Source organism: Orbicella faveolata, unplaced genomic scaffold, assembly GCF_042242905.1.
Source record: "Orbicella faveolata isolate gen_17 unplaced genomic scaffold, um_ofav_v1 contig_1, whole genome shotgun sequence".
Taxonomy (NCBI): Eukaryota; Metazoa; Cnidaria; class Anthozoa; order Scleractinia; family Merulinidae; genus Orbicella; species Orbicella faveolata.
In genome coordinates this window covers 17303864-17320794 of record NW_028301536.1, presented here as the reverse complement: position 1 = coordinate 17320794, position 16931 = coordinate 17303864, and the positions used below count along the sequence as shown (strand labels likewise).

The 16931-nt window shown below is 37.9% G+C and overlaps 2 protein-coding genes across 2 annotated transcripts in view; both read left to right on the top strand.

The window, feature by feature from the left end:
• LOC110045781 (protein RRP5 homolog) overlaps nucleotides 1-16931 on the top strand; it is a 49555-nt gene that overhangs the window by 7560 nt on the left and 25064 nt on the right. The window contains exons 2-15 of the mRNA XM_089292596.1: nucleotides 976-1093; nucleotides 2022-2174; nucleotides 2978-3157; nucleotides 3865-4032; nucleotides 4773-4875; nucleotides 5025-5128; nucleotides 6221-6292; nucleotides 6566-6694; nucleotides 7168-7368; nucleotides 7798-7865; nucleotides 8456-8512; nucleotides 8805-8865; nucleotides 9619-9765; nucleotides 16297-16502. Coding sequence (XP_089148722.1) covers nucleotides 976-1093; nucleotides 2022-2174; nucleotides 2978-3157; nucleotides 3865-4032; nucleotides 4773-4875; nucleotides 5025-5128; nucleotides 6221-6292; nucleotides 6566-6694; nucleotides 7168-7368; nucleotides 7798-7865; nucleotides 8456-8512; nucleotides 8805-8865; nucleotides 9619-9765; nucleotides 16297-16502 — 1767 coding nt within the window. The remainder of the gene's footprint in view (nucleotides 1-975; nucleotides 1094-2021; nucleotides 2175-2977; nucleotides 3158-3864; nucleotides 4033-4772; nucleotides 4876-5024; nucleotides 5129-6220; nucleotides 6293-6565; nucleotides 6695-7167; nucleotides 7369-7797; nucleotides 7866-8455; nucleotides 8513-8804; nucleotides 8866-9618; nucleotides 9766-16296; nucleotides 16503-16931) is intronic.
• LOC149118265 (uncharacterized) overlaps nucleotides 14406-16931 on the top strand; it is a 31636-nt gene continuing 29110 nt past the window's right edge. The window contains exon 1 of the mRNA XM_089292852.1: nucleotides 14406-15932. Within this exon, the coding sequence (XP_089148978.1) occupies nucleotides 15218-15739 (522 nt within the window). The 5' untranslated portion in view covers nucleotides 14406-15217 and the 3' untranslated portion in view covers nucleotides 15740-15932. The remainder of the gene's footprint in view (nucleotides 15933-16931) is intronic.

Below are 16931 nucleotides of genomic sequence, written 5' to 3'. Positions count from 1 at the left end.
AAACTGAGGATGTACATGTACATGTGCATTTAAACAAATTACTTTATATGTATCGCATAGTTGTTGAAAGGCCACACTAGTATTTATGTCTCATGATCATTTCTCAAGTTCTAAAGTACAGACAGCCTTTCAGGCTTCCCACAGGCTTCCAGCTTAAGGAAGCATGCTGTTATTGGTTTACAAAAATACCAGAGATGCCAACCTAAAAAACTCAAAATCCGGGAGATTGCCAATTTTATCTTTTTTGAACCTAAAAAAAAAGTTGTTCAAAGTAGAAATCTGCCAATTAAATCTCAAAAATGCATCAAAGATCCAAAATTTTCCTACAAAAATGCCAAAAATTGGCCAAAATATGTCTGAAAAATGTATTTAATATGCACTTTTATTAGTATTGTGTAGGAGATTTGGTGACCCATATGGGAGAGCAGGAGATTCAGTCTGTATCCGGGAGACTCCTGAATAATCTGGGAGCGCTGGCATAGATGAAATACATGTCAGTAGTGGTTTGTTTTAGCAGATGTTCCTTTCAGAGAAATGAGTGACAAACCAAAAGTACATGAGTGCATTCATACATGTACAATGTAGAAGGTTACATTTCTTCAGTATGTATAAATAATGTATCATTTACCCTGGCTAAAACTTGAGGCAAGAACAAGTCTTGTGTCTAAGGACCATTGAATATCCAAGAACCGGTCAGGTGTCAGCCTTAGGACCTAGAGCCTCTTTATAGTAGCTTACTTTACATGTACATGTATAGTGGTTAATGTTGAGTTTAGGGTTTTTGGCTTTCTATTTCTGAGTTAGGAGTGAAGTTAAATAATCTCCTTTTAAATTATATACATGTATTGGTAGTGATTGTGGATGTGCATGTTTATGTAGGTTATTCTCACGGTCGCTTCTAGACTAAAGGCACATAAACAATCCACTTCACAAACTTTCATTTCTTGTGGTTTTCACTCAATTCCATGTGAACAGTGTGTTTCGGTCAAGGCAAGCTGAAGAGGAAGACTTTCCACGAGGTGGTGCTTCCTCACTGAGTCCACTTGAAGTGAGGAAAATCAAGCATGAGGCAGAGAGGGATGTTCTTTTTGGGGTAAACATTACATTGAGTGGATTGTTGTCATTGTATCCTGAACTCAGCTGTTTACTTACTATCTAGATTTATCAACTGAATATCCCTACATGTACAGTACTGTGTGATGAGAATAGACTGAAGTCTTATTATTGAAAGTTTCTCTCTAGCTGGCCTACACATTTAAGAAATTTGCATTGTGTAGGTCCAGAAAATATCCATACCTCCCCCACGGAAGTCTCCCCCACCCCTCTGGAAATTCTGATTGAACTTCATACATTTCTTCAAATTTTTTGGTCTTCCAGAACCCCCCACCCCCCAGGAAATTCCAATCCCTTCTGTTGGGAGAGTATGGATATTTTCCAGAACTGAACATCATATAATACATACATGCATCATATTATTATAATTTATTATGTCAAATTCACGTAAAATTCAGTTAACTGGTTGGTCGGTCGGTCATACTGTATGTGTGAAATAAATTTATAATACACGACTGTATAATCATGATGGTGGATGTCCATTAAATGTTGACTTCAGTAATGGTTAATGTGCTTTACTCTAGATCAAGCAGTGAACTTGCACTTGTAATGTAAGTTTGAGATTGGGCTGGGATCATAGTGTTCTGTTCTTGGGCAAGATGCATCATATTTTACTCTTACTCACAGTATCGTTCTCTACCCAGGAGTATGAATAGGTAGTGGTAAATTGTTGGGGTAACCTGACAGAATGCTAGGGAGTGAAGTGCCTATGTATGGACTGGCTAATGTATGGAGTAGGTATACGCCTAGTTGCTTCATGCCACAGAAACTAGAATTGCATGTAAGCAGTGAGAGCTATGAGCTAGTTGGGCTTAAGAGGCTCTTCTTCATGGTTTAAGAGAAATACAAATCAATAGTAAGAGTATTAATCCAGGGTCTGACTGTATTAATTAAATTGTTCCTTGCAGAAGCCATCGTCAGATTTAGAACGAAATGTTTCTAAAAGCAAAGAGAAAAAGAAGAAAGTCAAGAAAACTGCTGCTGCAGGAAATGAGTTAAATGGAAAAGTTGAATTAGAAGGGAAATCAAAACTTAAACTTGTGGAGCCTCTCACATTCAAGGTATTGTCATGTGATAAGCCTGTTAGGTCCCTCCCTAATCACTAAGCATCTCTCTCTCTCTTGGAGCTTTAATTGTATAATAAACTGCACTTACATGTATACCAGGGATGTAGATGTAGATGTAGCTAAGAGCTACATGTGGCTACTGGCTAATTTATCATGGATGTACCTGCTGACTCTTGTGAATGCCTTGGCCATGAACCTCAGGTCTGTGGGTCAGAAAACTTTGATCTCAAGCCCACTCCACCACGTCAGAGGACCAAAATCTCACATCTTCAATGTAGCTAGGATATTTGAGCTATTACAACCTTACATGTAACTTGCACATTTATAAAAAACATATACTGAGAGAGAGGACTTCAAGAGAAAGACATGTACATGCATGCTTTGGAAACAAGCTCATTGTGCACTGACATGTTGTCCACCTTTAGTACTTCATGTCTGTGCATACATGTACTTTTGTAACATTAATTTAACAAGAGGCAAAGAACTTTTAATAGATGTTTTAACCTAAAGTTAACAATTTTATCTTTGTTAGTGCATATGCCATTAATTAATTGAAGGGGTGAGGTCAGCCACAGGTATTTCATTAATATTTTACACACTCCCAGTCAATTGTACTATCCTAGGACTGAACTGGCAAACTCTGTATTAACCACTTTTGACCAAGGACATCACTGATGTTGTTGTTTAAGTTGTACACTTGCCTCTTCAATTAGGATGAAGTCTTGTCAGTTGAAAGCTCTTTTCTCCTTGATATTTCAAAGCTTCCTTTTAATTAACACTGACTAAATTCCCAACAGAAACTCTATGTGGGGATGAAAATTTTGGGAGCAATACGAGAAGTGAATGAATATGACATGGCCATCAGTCTGCCAAACGGACTGAGTGGATTTGTTCACATTACACATGTAAATGAGAAGATCACCGAAAGATTAAAGGAGGTGTTACAGGCTGATGACACAGACAGTAAAGAGACAGAGGCAAGATATGATTTTGAGTTTGTTAGTTTAGCATAATTTTTTGAGAGTAATGCAAGACACCATGATGATCATGAATCAATAATGATGACATTCGATCTGGCCAGGACATATCACTAGGAAACTTTTATGTACATGTACTGCTTTCTTTTGAGATTTCTAGACTGTCATGTACCAGTAGGTACATTGCACTATATAATTTTAAAAACATACAGTACATGTACATATGATAGGGCACGAGCCTTTATATTTAATTCTGTCTTGATCATAATGATTGTAGAGTCCAAGAAAAAAGAATCTTGTCAGAATCTGATCCTGGGGTCATGACATAATTAAAACTTTCTTGTTAATACTCTGCAAAGAAACTGGCATACAAGAAAGATAATAAATGAATGTCCTACAGTTTGTTTACATGTACATTAGAGCAACATAAATGTACAAACAACATATTAATCTATATCACTAAGTTGAACTCTCCCTAGCTATTCATAAATCAAAATATCACTAAGCACTACATGTACAATCATGTAATTTGTTCTTCTAGACTTTTGGAGAACAGCAATGATTACATGTAGCTGTATACATTTCATAAATAAACTAGCATTATCCTAGAATTCAACCACTTGGTTAGCTTGAAGGAAGATCACATGCTGGCACATGCTGGCTCAAATGTGACCCTGAAATTTCTGTGTCGCACTTTGTATTTGCAGACAACTAGTTTTCCAGAGCTTGCTAAATTCTTCACTGTTGGAACCCTGGTTCAGTGTTCAGTGTTGGAACTGGAAGGTTCCAAGCCTGGTCAAAAGAAAATCAAATTGTCTTTGGATCCTAAAGGTGTTAACAGTGGGCTCAGCAAGTCATCTCTGAAGCCAGGAATGGTAGGCAGAAGAATATTTAAACAGTAATTAAAAGTTCTTCATGATTGTAATAATATTACTTTTTTATTTAAATCATACATGTACCCAGCAATTTGTCAGTTTGTCTTTTCTTACAGTTACAGTATATACCACAGTACTACTTTTCTTGGTCTATAATTGTATTTTCTTGTTTCAGTTAATTTATAGCATTTGAAGCACTATCATGACTTCCTGACTTGACTTGTCTTTTAAGAGGCATTTTTAATTAGTTTTGGTTAGTTTTGGTTTTTGTGATGCCTCATAATTGCAATCCACTAAACTTATTGGGAAATCAGTCGTTTGTATACTTGCATCTTGTACATGTATTGGTATACACAAACCATAAAAAATGTACTGTTTTATGTTCATCTTAATATGGAGCTAGAGTCATACTTGCACACCTCAGCATAAGAACTGTTATTTCTGTGGGAGTATAATACTCTTATTTATGCAGTGTGTATATATACATTCTACATGTAGCTACATTGTAATATACTGTCAAAGAGACAGCAGATCAGAGTTTCACAACTGAGAAAAATCATTAATTGCTGTGCTATCGCAGCAAACCCTTGCTAACCCTCCTCAGTCTTGACAGGGTTACAGAGATCTTGATGATGTTGTCAAGATCGAGAGGAGAAAATCTATATTGTTTTAACGGTTTAAAAAATACCTGAAGTGAAACAAATAAATAGTGAAATGACAATTAATTGTACTTTTTTCAGGTCCTTCCAGGTTATGTAAATAGTGTTGAAGACCATGGCTATCTCATATCATTTGACATTGAGAACACAAGAGCTTTTTTGCCAAAAAGCAAACTGAATGGAGGTATGGAGTTAAAATTGTAAGCTTTAATTGATTATAGATCTGAAAAACTGAACACAATTTATCTGTGTTTATGATACAGAAATTAAAATTTATATAATTATGAAAATTAACTAATAAATAAATTTTAATTAAATGGGGTTTTTATCCAGAGTTTCAAGAAGGCCATTCCTTGTGCTTGTTGGTTAAGTCTGTGGCAGAGGACCAGAGGATTATAACAGTTAGTGCAGACAAAGATTCGATTCAGGATGCACTGGTATGTAATCCATACATGTATGTACATTTGGGTTATCGACCAATTATGAGGTCAAGATGGCTGGATATTGCACGATCCGATCACATGGCAGGTCAACGTGGACTGGAATGAGTTACTTTGTTTTGGAAGTCTTACTGTGCAACTTGCGTCCCAGCATGTGTGATTTTGTACCATGTGACTGCATCATGGAAAGGCCTATCGAGGCTCATAAACATTGTACCAAAAGTATTCAGAGGTTAACATCCAGTCATTTTGAATGAACATGCTTGGTCATTAATTCATAGGATTTATTATATGGCATACAGGAAACCTTTTTCTCGCAGGATGCAGCAGGCAATACCAAGCGCACCAGATACATGTACATGTACATTTGTATGCATGTAGGCCCATCTTGCCTGCTTGGGTAGCCAATCATACAGTAGTTCAGGATTTGATTCATTGTACGTTGTGAGTAGGCAGATGAATAAATCTAATGTAATCAACAGATCAGACTTGTGTTACTGTTTATTGAAATAACTACCTCTGTCATCAGTTGACTCAAGGTATCGGAAGTCGTCTGGAAGGGAAAGGGCATATTTCTACATATACTACACAATAATATTATTATAGGACTTCCATGATTCCACGCATTTGTGTGTCATGATAAGCAGATCTCTAAACAGATGATTAATCATAGTCCCATGTCCTGTCCTAGTGTTTATTCATATTACCACATTGCAAAATGCTCGTCAAGTTTCATCCACCTAGTACATATAATTATTAATACAGTGTAGATCTCTAGTTATTTTAGTCCAAGTCCTTTATGAAGCAAAAACACTTTTGCCGTCTGTTTTTGTGAGGTTACCCTAACAAGTAGTACTGACTGACAATGTTTCGATACAGTACATGTATTTATGCAGTATTCTCCTGGGGAGTTGATAGTGCCAGTGAGAGTTGTAGCATAGCATAGTATGGCCATCCCTGTCAACTCTTGATCTCTCGACATCTGGATCTTAATCTTGCTATGGTAACTGCTAGCTAACTGCCCAAGGTTCCTTACATTTAAAAGCCTTTTAGAAAATTATTTAAATTGTGAGGTGCTCTTTCCTGTAGATAAAAGAAGATATGAAGTTAAAATTCTCAGCACTTCTTCCTGGCATGCTGGTTAAGGCATCTGTGACTCAGGTGAAAATTAATTGATTTTAAGATATTAAATTTAATTCCTTACCTACTAGGGTGACTCATGATTTCCCCTTTGATTTATGACCTGCGTGCTTTGCTTGTGGGCGATCAATCGAAGGGGAGTAAACTTGTCCATTTAACTTACAGAATGTACCTCCAACTGTGTAAGTAAGAGGTTCTTAAATAACAGATTTGGTTGTAAAAAGTTATATATTAATAGTAATGTTAATATATACATGTATTCTTATTCTATTCATCTGATTATTTTCATATCAGGCAACTCGTAGTGGTCTAATCCTGAATTTCCTTGGGGGATTTGAAGGCTCTGCAGACGTCCTTCATTTGCCCAATTGTGGTGAAGGAGATGGACAAGACTTGGAAGCTACTTATCCAAAGAAGACAAAGGTATTACAGTGTTAGTGTATGTAGAGGATACATGCTGTCAAATTTGGAAATGACTGGATGAAAAAATATATATGTATTTTCAGCTCACGAGGCAGGTGGAGTCCAATTTGGCACTCAGAGAAATGGTTTGATTCCAGTTATTTACTAAATAAATTGCACTTGTTAAAACATGTATCTTGCAGTTGAAGCTGTCCACATTGTTTATCTAAACATGTATCCAAATTTTGCAAAGTTTGCTAAATTATTAACAAACACCCATGTACATGTACACTGTATGTATTATTATCAAGTAATCTATGTGTCTGTGATAAGATGTTGGGCTGACAATATGATTAAACATCAAATTATGGTGCTTAATTTGGCTTGAAAGGTTTGATTTAGGTCTTCGAACTTTAATTTAATCCAGAGAGGTTAAAAACCGTGCTATTGTGAGAATGTATAAATGTTCATGCAACTGTTTGCTCTATCTGTAGGTTAAATGTCGTCTGTTGTATGTGAATGTGAATACCAAGACAGTGGGACTAAGCCTTCAAGAAAATGTCATTTCCAATGAAGCTGCCAGCTTTGGTCATTGGTCAGTTGGTGATGTCGTTGATGATGCTACTGTTATCAGAGTGGATCAGGGACTGGGTCTACTATTGAGGCTGTCTGATGATATTCTTGGATTTACTCATGTTAGTTTGTTTTGCATCATTATTTTATCTATAGACAAATCGAATAAATAATGATAAATCATCTTTATAAGAGGAATTGCCCGTCACATAAACACATGGTTTTCAGAGAGGTCCAGCGTTCTACCAACGTTCCTGGACTATTTCTTCTGATCTCCTGAGTTAGATATACACTGTATTGACCGAGAACTGGTATCTTTAGTTTGGATTATCAAAAGGTGTATATATACAGTCTTTATTGTAGCTGCCATCATGTCAGCATGAAGCTTAAGAATGGCATGACGAGACAGGCTGCTGATATGCTAGACACAGAGCCTGTGAGCTTTAAAAAACTGTTGCATCATGTATGAATGAAAAAATTATTCAATATGGTTCGTTCTTTTAAAGTTTGTTATTGACAGTGCTTAGAATGTATTTCTTGTTGGACTTAAGATTTCAAGAGTAGCAGATGAACATGTGGACAAACTGGGAAAGAAATACAAAGTTGGAAGCACCCACAGGTACACGATCAATTTCACTTAAAGCTCAAGGTTACAAATGTACTTTCTTTTGCCTTGCAGTACATTTAAACAGACCAAGAAATAGCATTTAACATTTTGACGTACATGTAAGACCAAAACCAACATTTTTTTTCACAGCTTAACGCTGAGTGCTTTCCGCAGGCCGTGAAAATATCCTCAGTGGTTGTTCAGCCTTTTTAATATGCTTTCTTTGCTCTCTTGGGCATTGTGTTCTAACGGTGGACACATGGGCAAAACGGGTGAAACCCACGGCCAATGTGCATACATGTATGATTTCAGGCGGTTCTGTACATTGAACCTTTCATCATCTACATACAGTGCTCATTGTCGTGCTCATTAGAAGAGAGCAGTCTGTATGAACTTTTCAACATCGACATGTGCAAGTATTTTTTTTCATAAGTCTTGAATTTTTGTTGCCATTTTTCATAGCTCATGGACATAGGGATTAAGATGGCAGTCTCATATTTGCCCTTCGTGCATTGTAGTGTTTACTGAACTTGAACATGCTACATTATAAATTATGTGTACTATAGTATTAGAAATAAAATGAGAATGATATTTTTGTGCAGGTGTCGTATTCTTGGCTTCAACTCCTTAGATGGTTTGGTTAACCTGACCATGGAAAAGTAAGTTTAAACTTCGTATATCTTGATTTTGGAAAATTGTGATATTTTCCCACCTGATGTTATGCACAGAGAATTTGCGTGCTAAGCTTCGGAAAATATCTGGCAGATGTCATAAAAGGGCTAGGGTAACGTTACTTGTGTAAAGTGATTGCTGAAAAACACCAAGTGAACATTTAGTAAGCCACTGTAGGCTGGGAACAAATGAAAACATGACAAGTAATAGGCAGCCCTACAATATAACTTGCTTTTCAAACTGAGTTTATGTGCTTCAAATGTGGTTTTACTTGTTTAGGTCAGTCATTGAGCAGCCATTCTTGCGCTATCATGACATCAAGCCTGGAGCTGTGATCAAGGTAAATGGTGCCCCGTTCTGATTAAGTCTCCTTAAGGAATAATCTTAACTGAGTATTCATGTTTGCTGGTTTAAGCGCTCCTCCAGTTCTCCCTGGCAGTTGGTAAAGTTCTTCATTTCTTCGTGTCTTTAATTTATTCTCCCTTTATATTCACTATCGATTTCATCTGCACTGATTGCGCACTTCAAACCGGTACGTTTTACTCATTATTTCATCTGTTTTACAAACTGCGTGCTCCTAAATAAATGTCTTACGTTTTACTCATGAATTCATCTGCTTGACAAACTGTGATTGTCTAATGTTGTAAGTTTTACTTAACATTTCATATCTGCACTGAGAAGTGCGCGCTTCTAAGGCCTAACGTAGGGTTCTTCTAATCTACGCATTACTCGTAACTTTATCAGAATTACAAACTGTACGCTTCTACTGTAGAAACGTGATGAAGAGCGTGCCACGAGGCCTTTCTTTTTTGTGTGATGAGAAAAAAGCTTCTTCCATGCCTGGCCTTTTCCAAAAAGGTGCCTTTTCCGGCAGGCTGTTCTTTTAGGACCTCTCCGTAGCAGAGTTTTTTACTGAAAAGTGTAAATTTTATTGAAGACTTCTTTTTGCGTTACATCTTTGCAAACAGTACTAAGTCAGTTTTTTCCATTGTGTAATTAACCGCGTTTGTGGAGTTCGTAACAGTTCTGTTAGATAGAAGATTCCGTTAACATTTCGCTGTGTTCAACTGTGTCACTTCTCATCTTTTCATAGGGCAAGATAATAACTTTAGAGAAGTTTGGAATGCTCGTTTCTGTATCAGACCACGTCAGAGGCTTGTGCACTACACTTCATTTAGCAGACATTAATCTTCAACACCCAGAGAAGAAACTGAAAGAAGGAAAAGTCGTCAAATGCAGGGTAAGTGTCTATGAAGGCTTTAGGATGAGAATGTTTTGTGAAGTAGAAGTGTTTTTACATTGTGAATTTTGCACCAGCTACTTGGAGGAAAAAGAAACCAGTGATTAAGGATATTACTTAAAATAAAGAATGGTGATAAAACAATCCAGTATTAAACCTGAAAGAGACGTGTATGTTGTGGCATACAATGCAACTGTTGATCGACTTTTTGACTGGTCTGAAATAAAGGAAAATATAACTAACAGCCGTATAGTAAATTGCTATTGTGGAGATCAGGTCATTTGTGTCAATTGTTAAAGCGACCTTTTTGGGGAACGAGCAGATCACTCCAACACTCTCTTATTTAGTTGCTCACTTTTAATTTCCAAAGATCTCTTTTCAACTTCTGCTCTTGACAAACTTCATTCAACTCTGATCATTACAACTCCAATGCGTAGGTTTGGCTCGCGCTCTTTTAACTGGATCACACCCGTGCTGTCAATCAGCTGTCTAATCCGTCAAATTCGGAAAGCAAACGCTGATGTCAGTACATGCGTAGTGTCCTACTAACATAAATGCGGCTGCGTCATATGTCAAGCTCTAAGTATGTACCTTCGCAGAATTTACTTAGTGAAAATCTTTTGATTTCTGAATTTCCACTATCAAGCGTAGGGTGTATGATCCAAATAAAACAGCACGTTCAATATAAAAATTATCAAGAATAAGTTTACAGAATAAAATCAAGGAAAAGTGCCAAGGTCTCTAATAAAAGTTGTTGTTGAAAATTCTGTACGACTAAAGTGTTACAAGAAATAGGTTAAACTTTGCAAACTTCCAGCTTCGTGGGCGGGATTTCCAGTTAGAACTATCCATCTCATTAAGTGAACGTGCTCTTGGTACAAACACATTCTAGCGTGGTGCCGCTGCTATTGCAAAGAATCTTTTCTTTATTTGGGTCGAAGTGTGAACTAGGAATAAAGTAATAAAGTAAACATCGCTATCAAACATTTCAAAATAAAAATGAGCGATAGAAATTTTACTCAACGTTTCGATGTCGTCATGGCATCATTATTAAGTGACAAGAAAATAACGGTTCAACAGTGTTATATATGCGGTGAGAGGTGTGACTGTTTATTAACACATTTTTTTAAACAAATAGTTTCGCGCGGATGGAATCCGATTGCGTGTTCAGGCTAGGTTTCTTCTTTCTAATAAACAGCATTTCGTAAATCAGACAATCCAGTTTTCCGTTGCATTTCTTTAGGACGGAAAAATTATTGGCAAGGTCGTCGATGTTATAAAGGCTGTGATCGTTCTTTAAATGCTTTCCGATTGCGGAGAACCTGTGTTCATCAATACGTTGGTGTAAATGCAGGCTGGTATACCCGACATACTCTGCATCGCACAGATCACATTGGTAATTGTACACTACGCATTGTTGATTAATTAGAGGTGGTTTTGGATCACGCATCTTGAGATCTTCACAGACTTTGCGACTCTTGAATACTGGTTGAAGAGTGTGATCGATTTTCTTGAAACTATTTGTTTAAACAAATATGTTAATGAACAATCACACCTCTCACCGCATATATAACACTGTTGAACCGTTATTTTCTTGTCACTTGATAATGATGTCATGACGACATCGAAACGTTGTGTAAAATTTCTATCGCTCATTTTTATTTTGAAATGTTTATCGAAATTTAATCTCATTCAAATATCGCTATCAAATTCCCTGAAAAGATCAGTGAAAATAGCAAGGTTTGACTGAAAAATTGGACAGGAGACTAAAAATAAGTGAAGGAGTCTAAAACGACTAATTACAAAAAGAGCGCTTCCAAATCTAGATTTCAATTTTTATTTCATTTTCTCGATCGACGCCCGCGAGTAAACAAACGAGTTGCTGGACAACGCAGCTGAACCGAAGACATGTAGTGCAGTAACGGTGCTCGCAGAAATGAATGTACCGAGGCATTTTACCAAGAATCGGCTAACAAATTATTAAGTAGTTACTGCATTCAAAATAGTTAAGTTACTCGGTACCATTTCCAGTGCAACAACAGTCAAGTAATTTACACACATTTCGCTGAAGAACTAGTTCCTAGGAAACGCAGCACCTGGGTATACAACAATAACAATATGAGAAGACAACATTTGATCAGCCAGACAAGGAGCAAGTCCGTAATGTCACTGTATCCCTAAGGGACCGTTCATTTTTTATGAGGGAGGGGGGGCTGGTGGGATTTGGGAAGCACCATTTAAAAATCGCATGACCCCCCCCTCAGCCTACCAATTTTTTCACATGCCCCCCCCTTATAGCGGTCATTTTTTGGGATGACCCCCCCCCCCCCCCCAAAAAAAAAAACAAATTGAACAAACAATATTTAGATTTCAACTTTTTTAATATTTCTCTATTATCCCCCTACTTCACGTTATTGTGCTCACTATGAAGACAATATTTACAATCCCTATACTACAGAGAGCTGTTGTTTAAAAAACAAATCAAAAGAAAGAGAAGTCAATTTCGGATCTCCTAGTTATGGCTCACCCTGAGCGTGTGGCATTTGGCCTCTCATTGGTATCTTCCTCATCTGAATTGATGAATGCAAGAATGACATCACTTGAGTCATCTTCTCCCCCAGAGTCAATGGCATCACTGTCATACTCCGCATCGTCAACTTTCATCCGTTTCACTGCTGTCAGCACTTACCCTGTTGTCATTTTGTGTCAATGTCCTGGCATTTCTCAGTGTTGGTTGGCCAGCTCTGAGAGGACTCTTCTGCCGCAAGCATAAATGTCTTACAATTGCCTTTACTTTCTCACTCTTGCTGCTTTTCAAATGCTGCTTCAGCCCGTGGTGGTTCAAGTACTTGTTTTGTTCTGGAACACGTTGCTTTTTAAGCTTGGTTAGATCTTCGCACAACTCAGTCCAAGGATAATCCTCATATGATTTATCTTTTGCGTCCCTAATTAACTTTGCCTTTTCTTCTGCTCTCCTTTTCCTTTTAAATTCCGGCACTTCAAGATGTTGAAGATAATCCACCACAAACTTTGATTTGACAATAAACTTATCTGCAAATAGAGCAACGCTCTCTGGGTCAGATAAAACCAGCCTGCCACCTCCATGCTCTTTCTTCGCTTGGACCCTTGGCTGTCAGTCATCAGGATCACGCCCTTCTTTTGGGGTCTTCTGGTAGGAGAGGTAGTGGTATTCCGGTAGGCAGGAATGGTCAGGAACTGGTTTAGGATATCTTTCTATGGGTGATCCAGTCCATTCACAACAAAAAGAACAAATTTCTCCTACCTTTTCTTGACAGGACAACTTTAGAAACTCTCTGTAGTTCTCCCCCTCCTCATAGTGCTCATTCATAAACTTCTCAATCTTACGGAAGTAACAGTGGCCTGGAACAGAGTCTTTCCTTGCTCCTGCATTGTGATACTGAACCAAGTACGAAGTGTTGTGAAAAAACTGGAAATCTGTTGATGTGTTGTGTGAAACACATTGTTACATTTAATTTACAGATGTCTTTATTTGGAAGGTTTTTACCTCCACTCTAGTGATAGGCATGTATAAATGTTGCCCTTTCCAGGTAAAACAAAAAGCTATGAGTGTTCTCAAATCTTGCTGCTCTCCTTTTCCTTTTAAATTCCGGCACTTCAAGATGTTGAAGATAATCCACCACAAACTTTGATTTGACAATAAACTTATCTGCAAATAGAGCAACGCTCTCTGGGTCAGATAAAACCAGCCTGCCACCTCCATGCTCTTTCTTCGCTTGGACCCTTGGCTGTCAGTCATCAGGATCACGCCCTTCTTTTGGGGTCTTCTGGTAGGAGAGGTAGTGGTATTCCGGTAGGCAGGAATGGTCAGGAACTGGTTTAGGATATCTTTCTATGGGTGATCCAGTCCATTCACAACAAAAAGAACAAATTTCTCCTACCTTTTCTTGACAGGACAACTTTAGAAACTCTCTGTAGTTCTCCCCCTCCTCATAGTGCTCATTCATAAACTTCTCAATCTTACGGAAGTAACAGTGGCCTGGAACAGAGTCTTTCCTTGCTCCTGCATTGTGATACTGAACCAAGTACGAAGTGTTGTGAAAAAACTGGAAATCTGTTGATGTGTTGTGTGAAACACATTGTTACATTTAATTTACAGATGTCTTTATTTGGAAGGTTTTTACCTCCACTCTAGTGATAGGCATGTATAAATGTTGCCCTTTCCAGGTAAAACAAAAAGCTATGAGTGTTCTCAAATCTTGCAAATAGTGGATTACGTTTTATAAATTTTAGCATACTTGTTGTGGTTTAAATTTATCTATGGTTTAAAATTTCTTAATTTTCAAGGTAAAATGGGGTTGACTAGTCTACACGACTTTTACGGTTCGTGACATTTGTACATTTACCGTTCTCTGTTCGGTCACTCGACCTTTCTTGTCGCTTCACTCGTGTTCATGAAGGGCACTTCATGTTGTGTAATAAGGAGGAATTTTAGTGGAGATGAGCCGTTAGATCGTGCTATGACAAATTTTTATAGGTCATAGGTCTGCATGGTTTCCGCTGTTATCTGCATGTCGACTCGTTGAGTTTGACACCTCTGTAATTTGCCATGTGTTTATGCATTGTTTAGGCTCATTTCTATTGCAAGATATACTTTTAAATCTCCATGAATTTGCTTTTGAGGGACAAAATATGAAATTTACCGTGAACATGTTGCTTACTTGCATTCTATATTGTGACGCCGGGCCCGGCTGTGATTAGAACTGTTTGCAAGCAGAGTAGGTAGATCCTTATCACGGATATCATATTTGTTCTCGTACGATTTCCTTCGGAGACGCCGTAGCTTTACTTTGAGAAAGCTATACGTTTGTCTAGAGACATTCCTATGTTTCTTGCAGCTATCTGATCAAGCTTGTGTTTCTCTTGCTCGATGTATAGGTTTATTCCTCCTGTTTTATTTCCTCCTCTTTTGCAAACCCCGTCTTTAAAATGGGGTTGATGCTATACGTTGAGTGCGTATTTTTGCTTTAAGCTCCTTGACGTTAGTTGAGTGCTGCTATGTCTTGCACGATGTAGAACAGGGCACGTCCATAATAATCATGAAAGAGGCTCATTCCAAAATGTGCAATAATGGCGAAAGCGACGAGTCGTTTAAGAAAAGGTTTACAGCTGAACGATCCAGGCAGTTTGACATCTTACAAGCAAAAGAAGCAATCTTTCTAAGTGCGGATGGCTGTTCAGAAAGGGCGAGTGAGTTTTCCATGCCAGGGTACCAGTTGAAGCCCAGTGATGGAAGAAAACTGAACTTCTCCATCAAAGAACAAAGAGCAATGGTGGAAAAGTTGAATGCCACGATTCCACACTCTTTCAGTCCAATGGACTTGCTTTAAAGCAGGGCGAAGAATTTGCCCACAGTTTTAATGTAAAACAGATCAAATTTATAGAAGCTAAGTTGACGAAGGTCACGCAGGACATGGAAGCACTAGAAAATAAGAGGAGCAATAATAACAGCATATTGAAGGGCATACTCAAACAGCACATCAACAAAAGGAGAAGGAAAAAAGAAAACCGCAGAAAGTCAAATGAAAGAAAGAGGAAGCGGACTGAAAACAACGTCCAACGAGTTTATGGAATCTGTGTTGGAAACCCGCTAGGAAATGATCTTCCACAATGCCTTGTGTACCCTCCTAGAACGGCCGTCCCGGAAGAGTGTATTGAAGTTGAGGATGTTGCCACGTCGTTCTTTAGAAGAGATGGGCCATACATCGCACAGCTCTTGGAAGGGAATTATTTCACCAATGCTGCAAGAAGCAGAATCACCATCAACCTTGAGCAGGAAGTCAGAGATTATGTTTACACCTTCATGTACCCTGAAGAATACACTCTGACGGAAAGCATTGCTGCTTCTTGCAGCATTGGTGAAAGAGACTCCCATAGCAGCACAAGCGGCGACGAAGAACTCGACGACAGCGAAGATGAAGATGAGTGCCAGTGAAAGTTGCATTCGAAAATAACAGTGTTAAATACTTCTTTTCAGTAGCTACAAATGCTTTTTGTCGCCAAACGTTTTTTTAAAGCAAATGGAAAGTTTGTAATAAATTTGTATCCTGCCTTCTATGTTTATTCTATAGCAATTTTTTTGATATTCAAACATCATGCCATTTTAAAGTTTTACTAAAATATTTCACGTGACCCCCCCTTTTTCCCTTATTTTTTTGGGATGGCCCCCCCTCGAAAGCCATTTTTTTTCGCATGGCCCCCCCCCAAATCCCACCAGCCCCCCCTACCTTATAAAAAATGAACGGTCCCTAACACCTAGAATATTCCAAGATTATATTTCGAATGACCCAACACCTAGTTCTTTAAACATTACCATTACCTTTTTATCCATTATTACTCACGAATATATATGGTTGGGAATTTATATCTTGCTTGCATTTTTATTGTTTTACACAATGACTTGGTGTCACTGAGTAGTCTTTAAATAAATAAATAAAAAAATAATGTTACAAGTTATTAGTTAGGGATGCTGAATTTCTTTCATTTTTTAAGGTTCTTTCAGTCGAGCCAGATCGTCGCCGAATGCTGTTGACTCACAAGAAGACTCTAGTGGAGTCCTCTCATCCTCTTATCACTGATTTCAGTGATGCTAAGCCAGGAGTCAGCTCTCACGGTTTCATTACCACCATCAAAGACTTTGGCTGTCTTGTGACATTCTATAATAATGTCAAGGGAATTGTGCCTAGAACTGAACTTGGGTGAGTATTGAAAATATTGCCATTATAATAATTAAATTATGTAAAAAAGGGTTAGAGTACTACACTGTCAAATGGTCTGCACTGGCAATGCCCTTAGGTCGAAGCGACCAGTCGTGATACTTCATTTGTGCTCCTCTGGACGGGGTGCTACATTACCTACCTATTTATTTTCAATCATTAGCCACAAGTTCGTAACTTGTCATTCACGAACCATATCTTAGTTAATTAAGAAAAAAGAAAGAAAAAAAGTTGGTCAAACAATTAGCGTGTAAAGAAGCTGTAAGTTGTGTTGTAGGCAAGTCCCAAAGTATTTATTTGCACATTATTTCTGTCAGGTTAACTAAATGCCATTAAAGATATCAATAATACTAACAATATGTGTACTGTATCTGCTTTGAGCATATGTGTAGCAGTTTGCTTAGTCGAAGT